The sequence below is a fragment of the Cygnus atratus genome, chromosome 1, assembly GCF_013377495.2.
Source record: "Cygnus atratus isolate AKBS03 ecotype Queensland, Australia chromosome 1, CAtr_DNAZoo_HiC_assembly, whole genome shotgun sequence".
Classification (NCBI taxonomy): domain Eukaryota; kingdom Metazoa; phylum Chordata; class Aves; order Anseriformes; family Anatidae; genus Cygnus; species Cygnus atratus.
In genome coordinates, this window is record NC_066362.1 from 19,786,345 (window position 1) to 19,802,638 (window position 16,294).

Sequence of the window (16,294 nt, forward strand, 5' to 3'; positions counted from 1 at the left end):
TCCCTCCTCTCGCCCTTCCTCTGCCAATGAGCGGCGGCGGGCCGAGTGTGCGGGAGGCTGACGCGGAAATCCGAATGGGGCTCGCGGGCCGCTGCCTCCCCGGTTGCTACGGTGGCCGGGGCGGGGCCAAGCCGCGCCGGGCGGGCCGGGCTGAGGCGCTTCGCGTTCGGCGGTCGCTGAGGCGCTGAGGCGGCTGCGGGTTCCCCCCGGCCCCGCCATGGGGCCCGGCCCCGCGCCGCGCCCGGCCCGGCCGCCGCTGTGCGCTGCCCTGCTGCTGCTGGTGGTGCTGGTGATCCTCCCGCCGCTCCCCGCCGCCGGTGAGCGGCGTCGCCTGGCGTGCTCCACCTGCCGGGGCATCGCGGACAGGTTCAACCAGGTGCGCGGCGGGGATGGGGCCGCGTCCAGGCCCGCTGGGGGCAGCCACAGTGCCCGGCCGCTGCCCCCGGTCTGCCCCGGTGCTGGGGTGCGGGCACGGGGATGGGATGGTACCGAGCTTGAGCGCTAGCGGCGGGGTTGTTTTGGTGTTTTAATGGGGAAAGAGGGGCTTGCTGTGCTGCCTGCGGGGTGTGCGGTAAGCGTTGGTGGAGGGCACCGTCCCCTAAAAGTTGGGCCCATCGCTACCAGAAGGACATCGGGGCCCTGGAGCATGTCCAGATAGGGGCTGCGGAGCTGGTGGAGGGCTTGGAGCACAAGTCCTGTGAGGAGCAGCTGAGGGAACTGGGGTTGCTTAGTCTGGAGAAGAGGAGGCTCAGGGGAGACCTTATTGCTCTCTACAGCTACCTGAAAGGAAGGTGTGAGGAGCTGGGGGTCGGCTTCTTCTCTCAGGTAATTAGTGACAGGACTAGAGGGAATGGCCTCAAGTTGCGCAAGGGGTGGTTCAGATTGGAAATTGGGAGACTCTTCATCTCAGAAAGAGCAGTCAGGCGTTGGGATGGGTTGCCCAGGGAAGTGGTGGCATCACCGTCCCTGGGGGTGTTTAAGGAAAGGTTGGATGTGGTGCTTAGGGACGTGGTTTAGTGGGTGACACTGGTGGTAGGGGGATGGTTGGACCAGATGATCTTGGAGGTCTTTTCCAACGCTAACGATTCTGTGATTCTTTGTGTGTTGTCACCTACAACAGTTTTGCATTGTGGCAGAGGCAGCGAGGGACCTCTGTGGCTTGGGACAAATACTTAATACATATGCTTGTATTCACTGTTGTACACTTGAACTTCTGGGATTTTTACAAGGTATATTTAGAGGAGTACTGGCTGTAACTCAGGGAAGGTGTGCTGGTCACACCGAATTATTGTGTTGCCTTTTTACATATTAAAGTTACACCATGGCAAAGATTGGGCTAGATACTACCAAAATGGAATGAAGCAGAGGGCCCATTTGACTTGTTAATAAAGTTCCTGAGAAGTTAAGACTCTCCCATAGCCTTGTCTATATGTTATAGCGCAAGATGATTCTTTTTTTTTTATTATTGGACAGTTTGATCATCAGCTTCAGAGTTTTACTGAAGTTTCTGCAATGTCATTAAAGTATTTACTGCTGCTGTTCACTTTTGTTAGAAACAAACTATGTTACTTAGATTCTTTCGGTGCTTTTCGTTTGCCAGGGATTAGCAGATACGGCGAAGAAGAACTTTGGTGGTGGAAATACTGCCTGGGAAGAGAAGACGTTGTCAAAGTATGAGTCCAGGTAAGCTGTCTCAGCGCTTCAGGTTCAGTAGCGTTTCATGTCTGCTGTGTGTAACTTTGCAGAACTGGTGTTAGTCTGGTACTTGAATATTGAATGTAACAGCTGAAGTTTCATATGTCCAAATCCTGAATTCTTTTTGACTAAAATGTAGCAGATTACATTACATCTGCAGTTTGCAGTAAAGACTGACAGCCCTTGTTAACGCTTCTATTTGTATTGCTTCTGAAAACAACAAAAGTGAATATGATTGTTGGATGTGGTATTTTTTTATTTATTTACCCACTGGAGTCCTAAAGTGACAGTTTTAAATAATGGTCCATAGTTAATTGTTTCTCTTATAAGAGGTGGACTTCGTTTTGGTGGACTGCAGTATTTGGTTTAGAATTAAACCAGTAACTGCTCCGTATTCAATATCTTAGCACTGAATAGGAAACTAGAAGAGGCACAGATTACTGTACTCCTTTGCATATATGTTTGATGACTGATCAGTGTGATCAGCCATCTTTTTTCCAAATTTCAAATTCAGTTTTTATTCTTAATTGGAACACTGAAATGCAAGGGTGGGATTTCTGAACCTCAGTTACTGTCTAGTTTCATGGGCTTTTATCAGATATTAGCAATACTTGAAATTTACTGTTGAGCTTGTTAGAAAAATCTTACCGACCTACAGTCTGCAAACATAATAAGTGCAAGCAAGCTGAAGCGTTTCTTGTGGTTGTCCTAATCTTCTTAGTTACCAGAATAAAGAACTAATGAACTTTACTATATTTGCTTTGTCTTGGAACTAGTTCAGAACACACTCTAAACTGATAAAGTATCCTAGGCTGAAGTCAAGCTTCTGTAACATGTCTTGTGTGGTACCAAATAATATTTTAAAATTAAAATCATGACTTTCCTTCTCTGCTTGTAGTGAAATTCGTCTTGTAGAGATCATAGAGAATCTGTGTGACAGTAGTAACTTTGAATGTAACAACATGGTAGAAGAGCATGAGGAACATATAGAGAAATGGTGGTTCAAACTGTAAGTATCAATTTTTCTGTGTAGATCTCTGTGCTGATAAGCATCGAAGAGGATGAAATATTAATGGTATATTCTGTGCCTGATCAATAGGAATATATTTGTTGTAGCACAGAGACCGAAAGTGTATAATTAAAAGTCCACTTTATTCTCCTGTCAGTTGTGGAGTACAGGTAGCTGTGTAGGTTCCAAGAGTCACCATGAGGCTACTCTGAGCTGTACATTCCAAATTTAATTCAGTGCTGCTAATTGCAGCCACTTCTGAACGAAAGTAGTGCTCAGCTATACAACAGCAGAAAGTGACGAGGACATCTAAATACATTTTGGATGAAAAAGAAAGCTTGATAGGATATTTTGTTTACTCAAAGTGAGTAATACTCATTCTCCTATTCAGAGATAACAAAATCATTAAGTGGGTGGTTTTTTTTATTACCTTGAGTTGATAAGGTGCTAGACCAAGATTTTTTCCAGTCCCTCAGTTGTTTTTATGGTATAGAAATGCTTTTGGCACTGGAAAATATGACAATCAGATAGTGATACTGAGTGACTTGTGTTGGGGTTCATACAATGTGGATGAAGGAGCTGGAAATTCATGTAGAGAGTAGCTCATCTACTGTTTCTGTGTCCCTGCAGGGGTGGACTGCATCCAGTCAGGTGTAATTCAGTAGGGTGAACTGTCATTATACCACTTCATCACTGGATAAGGATTCTTGATAATCCATTTTTTTAATGTTTTCTTTATTGCTTCATACTTCTACCTTGCTGCGCAGTATTAAGTATACATTTAACACTCAAACTGAAGGAAAGGGGAACTCTGCAAGCCAGATCAAACAAGACGACTTCAGAGAATGTGCTAAAATTTGCAGGACTGAAAGAAACTGATCTTAAACTAGAGAATTTGACCAAGTAGACTTCCTAAAATTTAAACAAAAAACATTCATAAAAATACATTGTTTTTGGAAAGCTTCCTTATTTAAAAGATATGTTGAGTGCAGTTGATCAACTTTGCCTCCTGTCCTTTAATCTAAAAATGTCATTCGGATTCCGTGGTAGTTTCCAAAGATGGTTTCTTTGGCTACGGATACCTTAGATCTTTTTTAACAAGGTCTCAGTAGGTTTACTTTTCAGGGTCTGGGCCTTGAAGTGAATACAATCATATCAAATAGTTTAGAAGGAAAAGCTGTACATGCCACAGGTGTTTCTGAAGACATAACTTCTTTCAGACTTCATAATTTCTAAACCTTCGTTATGGCTTTCCCTTATAAAGTTTCTGGAATTTCAGTGTCTGTGTGATACCGAGATCTTTCGTTTGTCGTTTGAAACTATAGCAGTCCTTGTGCTTGCTTGCAAAATAATACTTAGTGATTTTATTACTTATTAGGTGTATATTCTAGTGCTAGAGTATCACATAACTATAAGTTCTTAATATAAAAAAATCCTTCTGAAATATTACTTGATTCATGCTAAAAAAGAAAAATAGAGGAATTTTAATGTGCACCTTACCGTGAAGTCAGGTTGGCTATAAGTTGAGCAAATGTTAATATCTGTCCTGGGTTCTCTTCTGTGTACTTGAGGTAAGCACACAACCGTTATCTTTAAGAAGAATATATAAATATGACTGTCTAAACTGTATACAAACTTTCCCTTAAAGTAAGGTGCTTCAAAAAAAAAAAAAAAAAAAGGTGGGGGGGTCAAGGTGACATTAAAGTCATTTTGTTGGTCATATTTCACTTTTTCATAAATATAAAATTTGGGTAGTGTCTGATAACAAATAGTAAATTAAAAAAAAAAAAAAAAAAAAAGACCTCATGTTAAAAAGTCCTCCAGTTACTAGGAGGCCGCCTAGTAGTTGATTCCTGAAATAAGGTAGTCATCATTTCAGAAGAGGGAACATAGGTTTCTAATCTCATGTCATACACAACAGATTTTTTGGATGACAGTGTGCAGGTTCATTTTTGTTAGTTGACTGTTAAAAATTTTAATTCTTTTAATTCGTAAATGAATGTCTTTCATACACAGAAAGAAGAAGTATCCTGATTTGTTTAAGTGGTTTTGCATAGAAACAATAGAAGTTTGTTGCCCAGCTGGAACTTATGGACCAGATTGCCTTGGTAATTTTTCTTTTAAAAAATATAGTCACAGATGTGTTCTTCACTCATTTGTTTGTCTCAGTCTTTCATAACAAGGACATATGAAGTATGATATTTTGCGTGAGAGAGCAGCTGCTGTGTAGTGCGTACCTGCCTGCGGCGTGGTACTTAGCTGCCTTGTGAGCTTCCTGCCTGAAGAAAGGTCTTTAAGGCATGAAGTAATGTATAAAGCTGTCATGGGTACTCGTGCAGAATCCATCTGATTAGCATTTACATATACTCTTGATCTCTGCTTCAAGTTTCTCTGTGATGAAGTCTGTAGTTTAGGTGACCTTTCAGAGGTATGCAGACAGCAGTCCTTGCCTGGTTTCAAGACTAAATCAGCCAAAATGCTCTTGGGGATTAAATGAAGAAATTCACAACTGAGGATGAGTTAAAAAGAGTGAGAGAAATAGGTGGGGGATAGTTGTGTAAAAGTAAGGTCTGTGATGCAAAAGTGATTTAAAAAAAAAAAGGAATTTTGGCCACTGAAGTTCGTATAATTTATAAATCTGTAAAACCTTACACCTTGTTGGAGGTCAGTTTTGTCCTCTTATATTGACAGTTATTGAAAATGAAGTGCTAATTCCTGACATTGATCTAAGTTATTGCTTGCTAGTAGGTTCTTTTGACAGCAGTGCGACCATTCTTAGATATCTGAAATAAAGACACCAACTTTAGCCAGCAAAAAAAGATAAAATTAGAAGTCACGGTCTTCAGCCATAATGAATTTTATAACTGAACTTCCCTGGAGATTGTTTTGAGTTTCCCTATACTTGGATATATTAGCATTTTGTGTTCCATGCCTTTTGGTTGCTCTCAAGAGAAAAAGATTTTGGAAATTGGATACTGTTACGGGTATATACTTTTACATTGTACTGTCTATGCAGAGGGAGGCACTTAGGGTGGTTGTGGCTGAGAATATGAAGTTATTTCTTGTAAGATCTGATTTTAAAAAAGTGTTTTTCATCCTTTCAAGCTTGTCGTGGTGGATCAGAAAGACCTTGTCATGGAAATGGCCACTGTGATGGGGATGGAACCCGTGGTGGAGATGGCTCATGTAGCTGCAACAAGGAGTATACAGGAGAATTTTGTTTGGACTGTGCTAGTGGTTACTATAGCACCTTGAGAAATGACACACATTCTGTTTGTACAGGTAATAAAATCTTTGATATATGCAAAGATCCTTGTCTTCTAATTTCACTTTTTGTAAACAAAAGTAGAAACAATTCAAACAGACAAGTTAATAACAGAAAGTAGTTACAGGAAAGTAGTTTGATTACTCAGCTTTGTCCGTAAAGGACATGCCAGTCATTTTGGTGGAATTCTAAGAATTTGGTAAGTCACCTTCCCAGACTGCCCTTGGTATTTCCTCCCTTCCCTCCAATTTCTTTCTTTAAATTAAGAAGCAGAATTCATCTATATTGTGAGGGAGATGAAAAGGAAGAGCAAGCTTTGTGCTTTTTTTTTTTTTTTTTAATAAGGTACTGTACAGTCATTTCAGTTCAAGATTTCCGTATAGTGAGTTTTAAAGCTAGTTTTACCTCATGTTTCAGATACATTAACTGGAATAAGCAGGTGTGGAAACAGCAGATCTGTACAGTACTGTAAACTACACAGCTTCTAGTTAAATGTATGTTACAGATTCCAGTTAAATATATCTAAGCTCAATTATGAAACAAAGTCCATCAGGCTCTAGGAATAAATTTCATCTTTTTTCAGTTGTCCAGATTTTTCATCTGTTTGTACATTTTGAAAAAGATTCTGTAGCAACTAAATCCTGACTGTGGGATTTAATGATTTTCTTGTTTTTTTTTTTTAACCTGGACTTGTAGTAATTTTTCCGTATTATTTGTTTTATATTGCAATATAACAAGCATTCTGTCAGCTGGATTTCTCGTATGTTTCCTTGTTTTCTGAAGACTGGTATCACTTCACACATTTGGTAGGAAGGAGTATTGAATCCTACAGTGTTTAAGCTGTTGTCCCAACCCTGAGCGGCTGAGCAGTTTACCTTCTTGATCTCTTTTTCTCAAATATTTCAGAAACTGGACCTGCCACTTTTAGGCAGTAGAATTTCTTGGCACTCAGTTTTAAGTGGCGCAGAAGTCTATTAATTGCCAGGTTTGGCTTCCTGTACTTTTGTTAGGACAGAACTGCATTTTTGTAAATGATGTCTCTGTAAAATCAAAATTTAATCCTGTGAATGCAAGGCTCAAAACACTAAAAGGTGATGGTTTCTAGTGAATCCTAAATAAGATTTTCTTTGAGAATTTGTGAGCATTAACTTGTCTTGGAATCTGTCAGCATAGCTCAGTGTAGTTTTCTCTCGTTTCAGCCTGCCATGCCGCTTGTAAAACTTGTACTGGTTCAAGTAATAAAGACTGCCAAGACTGTAAAGAAGGCTGGATCAAAAATGAAGAAGCAGCTTGTGTGGGTGAGTAATATTTAGTACACTTCAAACAGGTTTTGCAGCAATGTTGGATAATAAGATTAGATTATGTCAAGTTTTATAGTATTTTATGAAAGTGTTTTATGAAAGAAATCTGCTGAGATTTCTGCAGTCTGTAGTTTCTCTTTTCCAGACTTTTCACATTGTAGGAAAGCAGTATTTCTTCCCCATTCATCTATTCCTAGCTTCACATTTCAATTGGTTTATGAGGAGATACATATGGACACTTAAGGAAAAACCCTAATAATGAGTACACTCCCAATGCAGAACTGGACTAATCTGAGAGTAACATACTCTACTTAAACTCTGTAACAGGGATCAGTAGATGCAATATCCCATATCAAACTGGTCAAATCAAACCAGCAAAAGACCCTTAACATAGTGTCTGGAAACAATATCTTAAAAGTTATGTGAACGTGGCTTCTTGAGAAAAGTGTTAATGAGAACGAAGATTTGAATTACAGCTACTGCGACACCTGCTTAGACAACTGTAAAACATAGTAAGAGGGTTTTTAGATTGCCTAGTATTGTCTTTTGTACAGCTCTTTTTTCCAAATAGTCATTGCAACTGATCAAGTATAAGTTACTTGAGGAGTTGGTAGGAGTGATAACAGCAACAACGATGACTGAAATAGCTTTTCTTTGTCCAAATATTTCAGTATGAATACTGTTGTGCCCTTTCCTTGAATTGACAAGACCAGAGTATTTTAACTTCCTAGGTAAAACTGTTTTTCAGCTTGGCTGGTCCTAACCATAACTTGACTTTTTTCAGTATGCTTTTTGTAGAAAACTATGCAGTTTATGCGTGTGCTCAAAGAGTGGATTTTTTGTTTGTTTGTATTATACTTTAGAAAGTTCCATAGTTTGGTAATACAGGATAGAAAATCAACAGTATCCCAGAAGAGTACTGTGTCTGTTTTGCATGCATTTATGCTTTTTATGCAAATAGCATAACACTGACTTGGAAATAACAAGAATGGCAGGTATTCTGGAAGCTTTGTTTGACTTGATCTCTTCTGATACGTCTGTTATCATCATAGAACAGCCTCTGTGGATCACAGTTTTGATTTGTTAATATAACCTTATGCTGAACAAAACAGTAAATAAGTTACCATGTTACTTGTATTTGCAACATTGCATATCTGAGCATAAACTCATTGTGATGGTTACTCTGAAGGCAGTGTAAGTTTCTAGTTTTTGTGGGCCAGTTCTTACAGATTCTCTAATTATAGCATATAAATATTAATCTGTCTATTTAATCATGACTACTATTTTAGGTAACTTGTCACTTTTTATATTTCAGATTTAGATGAGTGTGCTTCTTCTCCTTGCAAAGATGAGCAGTATTGTTTGAACACAGAAGGATCTTTCTCATGCAAAGGTTTCTTTTTAATCTGCTTGTATTCTGTATCATCTAGAATCCTAATCTAATGCTAGAGATAACACTAGAGAAGGCATTTAGTAAAATGTGGTCTGATCCTGACTGTGCTGGGGGAGGATGAGGCTTTAGACATATCATATGAGAAAGGTGAGAGATTTCTGGCTATTTCTTGTGGGGGTAAGCTGGCTGACTTTAAGGGGTGGTATTTTAAACCTAAGGTATTCTTATTCTTATGTTTAAAATGTTTTCTTTAGCATGTCATGCTAGCTGTGTAGGTTGCACGGGGGAAGGTTCCGACAAATGTAAGACCTGCGCATCTGGATACATGAAGGAAGATGAAAAGTGTACAGGTTGGTGGATTTAATTGTATATGGCAGAGCGCCAGTTAGCTCACTCTAAGGTAGCCACACTGAGCAGCTCTTAAAGTGCTTTCACTTTAGACTGGTTCAGTTTTCAAGCCTATCAAAATAATCCCTGTTGTTGTGGCATTAGCAATAATGACTTTATAATATTTTATTTATTTTATTATGTTAGTATGCATGACAAAGCTTAAAGGTGAAACACTTCAACAAAAGAATCAAAGTATTTTATAGTTGATTCATGAAACAAATGTGCAAGTTGTATCGGTTACCTATCACTTCATTAGAAGTGTGCACGTATATTCAGTTTGTATCAGAAAGGAAGGTATGCAGTACAGAGTCTTTCTGTTGATACATTAATCTCCAAATTCTAATGATACAAATTTGTAGTGAATTTTAACACAGTTTAAAACAGCAGTAAAAGAGTGAAATCAGAGTTTCTCCGTGTGGGAGAGGAGAAGGTATACAATCTTAAATAGCTCTTAACTGTGACGATGTAGTATTTACAGGCTCCATTCCCTTTTGTTTTACCTTGGTGGCATCAACAGAAAATGACCATGGGAAATCTTGAGTAGGCGAAGACAAATGCTGTAGCTTAATTCACTTCCTCACATTGGACCTGCAAAACATAAAAATAACCTTCTATCTGAGCAAGTTTGATACACAATCTGAAAGATGAAGAACTGTAACATTTTATTTTAACAGAAGTCAAATCTATTGCAGCAGCATTCTGCTCTTCAGTGCTTTTACTAAGCAATTAATTCCTGTGTTGGAAGTGGCCTGAGGTAGAATCTCGTTTGACTGAGCATAAGTAAGTTATATAACAAAATAATAGCAGTGGACTCTTTCTTTTCCTGTCTCTAGATATAGATGAATGTAATCTTCCTGAAAAGGTATGCATTAAAGAGAATGAAGACTGTGTTAATACTTCAGGTAGTTACAAGTGTGTATGTTCAGAAGGGTTTGAAGATAAGGATGGAACGTGTGTTCAAACTGTAAAAACAGGTAAGTAGCTTTTTAATGACGTTTTTAAATATATATATATATATATATATAAATCTACAACTTAGAGGTGTATTTCTGTCTAAGGGTCTAGTCACTTGTGAATTAATCTGTATAATTTCACATCTTCCTAAAACTCTAGTCTTTCCAAAGTTTTTGTGGTTGGCCATGTATTCTGGCATGCATGTTTTCTTGTTCAAAGATGAGTATTTGTTTTTTAAATGTCCTTGTGTTTAATTTTTTTGCTTAAGGTTGTGTAAGTCACTAGGTGTTTGGTTTCATTACATAATTAAAGTGAACTAGCAAACTACCACTATCATAAAAAGGAGGTCATCTTCCTTCCCACTTTTTTCTTTATTATTTATAAAGATTTAGGGGTTTATCCAATTGCATGCAAGCTGCTTCAACTTGCTCAAATTTCAGAAAACTAAGCAGAATTCTTTCTTGTTGGTTGAGTGAGCCGAATTTTGTTTATTTTGTGATCACACAAGTGCCAGAACTGGTGAATGAGAAGATGACATACATCTTTCAGTAGTAGAGTGCTGTTTGGCTAGACTTAAACTGTACAATTCCAAAGTGAAAACAAGATTATTTTTCAAAAAAGAATGCAGGAGGATATATGAGAGAGACTCATTATTATAACTTCACTTTCTTCATACTTCTTAGTGTTTTTTTTTTCCCTAAGCCCTATGGTCTACTTTTTCATCTTGCATTAATAAGTTGTAACAGTCTATGTAGTACTGCTCATTAAGGTTATTCAATTAAGACCTTTACTTTCAGTACATGGTGTTATTAGTCCATTAAAAAAAAAAAAAAAAAAAAAAAGCACATGGTAACAGATCTCCTGCATAACTGCACAGGAAAACTACATAACTGCAGTTTCAATGTTATCTGACACTTCATGAGAATGAAAGCAAAATTAACAATTTACAAATTGACCTAACTTATTTCTTAGATTGCTCTGCTTTTTAAAGCCTCTTTTAACATCTGAAGCAAGCAGTTTGCAATGTAGAAAGTAATTCTGAATACTACTTGCTTTTTGTGTTCAAATACTCTGATTGTCTTCTGACAGGTGATGTGGAAAAGAGAAAGTTCATTGTGAATAGTTGAAAACAAAAACTTAGAATAGAAATAGCTGTACTGCTTTTATCTTCCACTACTAGTATCAAACCAGTTTATTTCAATGTTTGGGTTTTTTTTTTTCATCTGAGATAAATTTCATAAGCTTGGATCCTGACACTGATGCAAGTAGCTCCCCTATATGACTTCATTCTCTGTGTGGTCTTGCAAAATATGTTGATTTGGGTTTGTCTATTAAAAATTCCTAATGTATTATTAATTATATCATATAATATTTGACATGTTCACTTTTGCATTCTAATAATAATGATGCTTAATTTCACAGGAGAGGAAGTGGAGACTGAAACAACTGAGCCTTCACATACTGGACATGAGGACTTATGATGTGCATCCAGAACCAAAAGACATTCCTATCTCAAGTTTTAAATTATTGGACTAAGTCTCTGCTAGCTGACTTACTGTGGGAATGGTATTAAATATGCAGGTTGCCGTTAAGATTTTTTTAAATGGTGATAAACTGCTCTTTAAGCTGCATTTCTTTATTCTTAAATACCACTTTTTTATAGTTCTTTAAGAACAACGGTCTAGATGGGTAAGTATAAAATTTGAATTAACATAACATTGTACCCAACGATTGTAAAAAAATTGAAGATCTCTCATTCTAGTGCCTACTGGTAATAGTCATCCTTTTTAGGAAGGACTTCATTGCACTTCATAATTCAAGAAAAAATCTAAACTGAAGCTTGGTGTTTCTTGACATGAGAAATATTTCTGTAACTGAAATACAGCTTTTAGAAATTGTCAAAGGGAATATCTTTGGGGGGGGGGGAGGAGAAAGTGTTCCCTTAAACAAAACAGAATGCCTAATACTGCATTCAATAAAAGTTTATTTTGTTGGAATGTGCCTTAAAATTTTTAAGATGTTAATACCTTGCTGTGTTGTCATGTCTATTTTTCATTTGGACAGTGGGGAAAAAAAAATCCAGACACCTAAGCACTGTATTTCAGTTCAGCACTGAGCACTTCTTAAGTCATGCTGGAATGTAGATTGTGGGGAGGGAAATACCACTTTCCTCTAAAGGAAGGTTTATGTTAAACTTAAACAGCTTTCCAAAGGCTGGCAGACAAATCTTTCTTCCAGATACTTCCCATCACTGTATAAACTAGTTTACACACTTAATGCAAGTAAATTAATATCTGCACTCAGTCACTCAAAGCTGTAATGAGTGGCCTCTGGAATTGATGAATACTTACTTTTCATTAGAATCTACTGCTGCATGTAATAGTTTCTTGTCTTTTTCAACGCAAGCATACTACAATCAATTTTGTTGTCTCTTGTGCTGTTTCGGAGGTAAAGCAAATAAGCTTAGCATAGATACCGCTTCTTACATGTTGTCCATAGGCTTAAAGGCAAGTGTAAGAGCTAAAATGGGTATATTCTGCAGGACCATCACAGCTGTAAAATAAGGCAAGGACCATCCTGCTGCAGTATTTAAAGCTCTTACGGAAGTAAATGAAGTCTGACATACATTGAGGTGATGGATACAGGGAGCACAAAGAGCTAGTATAGAATACAGGTGAAAAGAACATAATTTAGGCTTGACTATGAAGAAACTATAGTCTGGAGGCCATCAACAGTACCCTGAGGTAAGTGGAAATGGAAAGGATAGACTTGTTGAGCAAGGAAGTCCAAACACTTTCTGTATACTTCTGAAGACTTCTGTGTTCAAAATGTCTTCATCACAGTTTAGTCTGTGAGCAGTGCATGTAGGATTTGTATGTGCAATAGATACTTGCACAAACAAGAGGATTCTGTTGGATTCTTACTTTAAAACCTGTCTAAGCTGATTTTGTGAGATGTAGTTTAAATACCCAATGGTATTAAAATGTGACAGTTTTCTTTAAGACAAGTTATTTTCCTTCAGCTAGTATACCTAGATGTTTCTTAGTTTGACAGTCTGAGAAATAAATCTTTTAGTTTAGTGCTTTACCTACTCTAAATGTCAGAGGTAGACCTGTATACTGCATATCTTTAGAGTTGTTGTGTAGGTGTTTTATTTAATAAGTGCTAAATTAGAGAGAGTAAAAAGTAGACAGTTCTGGGAACACAGGAAATACAACTTGGGGAATTCAAGGTTTTTTAGTGTTGGTGTAGACAATCATGGTAATAATATCAAACCTTAAGGATCATAAAGGAGTATAGCCTGTCTTTGCTGCTCGGTCATTGTCACTTAACTCCCAGGTGTTCTAGATGATGATCTAAATGCTCCTTGTTAACAGTGAAACGAAATGTTAATTCTGTTTAGGAACTACTGTAAACTCTTACTCAATAGAATTCTCTGTCCATTATAAACTTTCATTTATGTTTAATGTTAGAATTAGTGCTCTCTCATATGAAGAGGAATTTGTTATTCTATGTTCCCTTCAAGTCGACTTGGCATTTTAGGGGGATATCTGACAAGGTGCTACAGCACACCTCAATGTGGAAGCATTTGCTTTCCTGTTTGGTGTTTTTTTGTTTGTTTGTTTGTTTTTTTAGATCTGGACAAAAAATCTGAGCTGAATTGATCCTAGTTAAGCTCACATATGGGATGAAATAATAAAAAGGAAAAAAAAAAGATTTTTTTTCTCTGGTGACAGAGAAGAGAAACTCTTCCTATGATGAACTACAAAATGCATCAAACTTTGAATAATGAGAATAGTCTGATATATTCAAATTGTTGTTTGGGTTCTGGAGCATGCTTTCAGCTCTCCATTGCCACATTAAAACTATCACTTGTGCCCTAGGAAACATAAGAACTACGAGTCGCTATTATCTTTCTGCATAATCTTGTCACTCCCTCACCCCCTACTCCAGATGATTAGCTCCTGTTACTTTGTTAAATTATTGTGGATAAACTTGAAATGTTTAGGGTCTGTAAAAGTGAATTTAAGTATTTAGAGCTTTCTCTAAGGGAACTTTACTGAGGTATGTATTTGATACATATTTAACAATAAGTATGCTACTGCCTCAAGCCCTCTGACTGCTTACGTTATAGAGTTGGTGCTCTTGTTTTGTTCTGTATCCTCATTTTACTACTTCAGGCTGTGACTGTAATTGTTCTCTGTTTTAAAGGTCAAGAACTAAAAATTGTTCTGACTGAATTCGTTCCTTTTTGGCTCTCTGACATGACGAGAATGGGAATAGAAGCATAGAATCATTGAGGTTGGAAGAGACCTTCAAGATCATCTGGTTCAACCATTACCCTACTACCAGTATCACCTACTAAACTATGTCCCTAAGCATCAGGTCCAACCTTTCCTTGAACACCCCCATGGACGATGACCCCACCACCTCCCAGTTCCAATGCCTGACTAATCTTTCTGAGAAGAAATGTCTCCTAATAACAGGACACATTTTTTTCACCTCCTCATTAAAATGAGCATTGAATTGGGTGGGAAGGCACTGGCAATTAAGGTCAAGTGCTTTGTGTTAGCCAAGCCATTCCAGGGTGTGAATGCTTCCTATTATACATTTTTAGCACTAAACGTTTAAAATGTAAGAGGAACAGCTTACTGTTGTCCTTACATTGCAGGAAGATCTGGTTATATAGTACAAGGCATGTTCTTACAGTTGGCTGGAATTACAGGTCTCAAACTAATTTCATATCAAACTACATCAACACGTTGATAAATACTTCAGAAGTGATCTGACATATCCAACAGACAAGATGTCTCTTAGGTGTTGGTTAGGTACCTTTATCATAAATACCACAGGCTAAAGTTACTGGTGAACCTTGAACTTCAGATTCTTGCCTATTATCTTAAAAAGTTGATACTGTGTGCTGTCAAACTAAAAACTATATCCCTTTTGTTAGTTTGTCTTGCTAGTTCTCTGGGGTTTCTTGGCCGAAGAGCAAGCAGTTTTTGCAATGGGAGATAACCATCTTGTCAGTACAGGAAAAAACCTCTGTTTAGGTTATAGTTGAACACCACAGAAGGTACAGCTTGTGCTCAAATAGGGGTGTTTTCAAGGAACAACAACAACAAAAAAAAAACAACCTACAAGCCAGTCTACTTCAATTAAAGCTCTAAACAAGGTCAAGAAAGTCATCGTAACTGTGCACCATGTATACCGCAGTACTTTTGCAGCACCTAAATGTAGGCATCTAAGCACGTGCAGTAATGTTTTCATCTGAGTATTAGAACATAATCTCACTACTGAATTTTTTCTTTGATGTGAGTTCCCACCATAACTATTGTAGCCACTGAGTACTCTGCAAAACATATCATCCATTTATAAATACAATAAAAGAAGCCTCTTGCTGAATAATCCGATAATTTAGTTAGTTCATTCAGTAAGGCAGAGATCTGAAAGGATTCAAATCACTATCTTATTTCTCAAGAGAGATGCCAAAGCCCATAGGTTATAGATTATATAGATCAGGATACAAGTCACTGTAAAATATATAGGATAAATGGAAAAATAGTACTGGGTTTGTACAATACATTGTTGACAAGGTTTGATTATATAACATCCTAATGAGCTGGGAAGAGGTTCTCTTCAGTCAGTTGTCCTTCCAACCTTTCAACTGACATCTGCAAGTTGAAAAAGCACCAAAACTTGTGAAAACCTCCAACTTACACTTTGGTTATTAAGTGCTCAGCATATAGATATAAGACAATTAGCCCTGACAAACACGGTGCACCCATCCCTTGAAGTTACTTTCAGACCATTCTTAATGCAAGCTTTAAAGATGTGTACAGCTAATCTTGTGCCATATTAACAAGTGACTAATCGAAAAGAATGTGTTAAAGGAAAGATTTAAAAACCCCAAGCAGTCCTGGATCAGGTATAGCAATAACATGAATGACAGTGCTCTGTAATGGTCCCAGCTGGCCTGTTAACACCCTTGCTGTTTCTTTCCTCCTTCTATCAGTCTGTCATGGGTTGTTTTCTGAGATTACACTGTACGTGTTCTGAAGTAAAGCTTCTAGAGTTACTCAGAGCAGCTGCCCTTTTTTTTTTTTCCTTCTTTGTATCAAAATGAAATTCTACCCATCTCTTTCAGCTACTTCACACCACGACTAGCTTTCTGGTTTCAGTTCTAATGTTAATCCAAGTATGATCTGTGGATAGATCTCAAACGTGTCTGCAAAGATACTCTTTTTTTCTATGATTTCTATTAGATTTTAATAAATGCTACAGTA

General features: G+C 37.7%; 1 protein-coding gene across 1 annotated transcript; it reads left to right on the plus strand.

The window, feature by feature from the left end:
* Nucleotides 1-37: 37 nt before the first annotated feature.
* Nucleotides 38-12,004, plus strand: CRELD2 (cysteine rich with EGF like domains 2). Its single transcript, XM_035559358.2, has 10 exons — nucleotides 38-376; nucleotides 1,601-1,683; nucleotides 2,594-2,704; nucleotides 4,721-4,812; nucleotides 5,810-5,986; nucleotides 7,169-7,267; nucleotides 8,586-8,663; nucleotides 8,918-9,013; nucleotides 9,887-10,027; nucleotides 11,430-12,004. Exons 1-10 carry the CDS (start codon nucleotides 218-220, stop codon nucleotides 11,486-11,488), a joined length of 1,095 nt encoding a protein of 364 aa, XP_035415251.1. The 5' UTR covers nucleotides 38-217; the 3' UTR covers nucleotides 11,489-12,004.
* The last annotated feature ends 4,290 nt before the right edge of the window (nucleotides 12,005-16,294 follow it).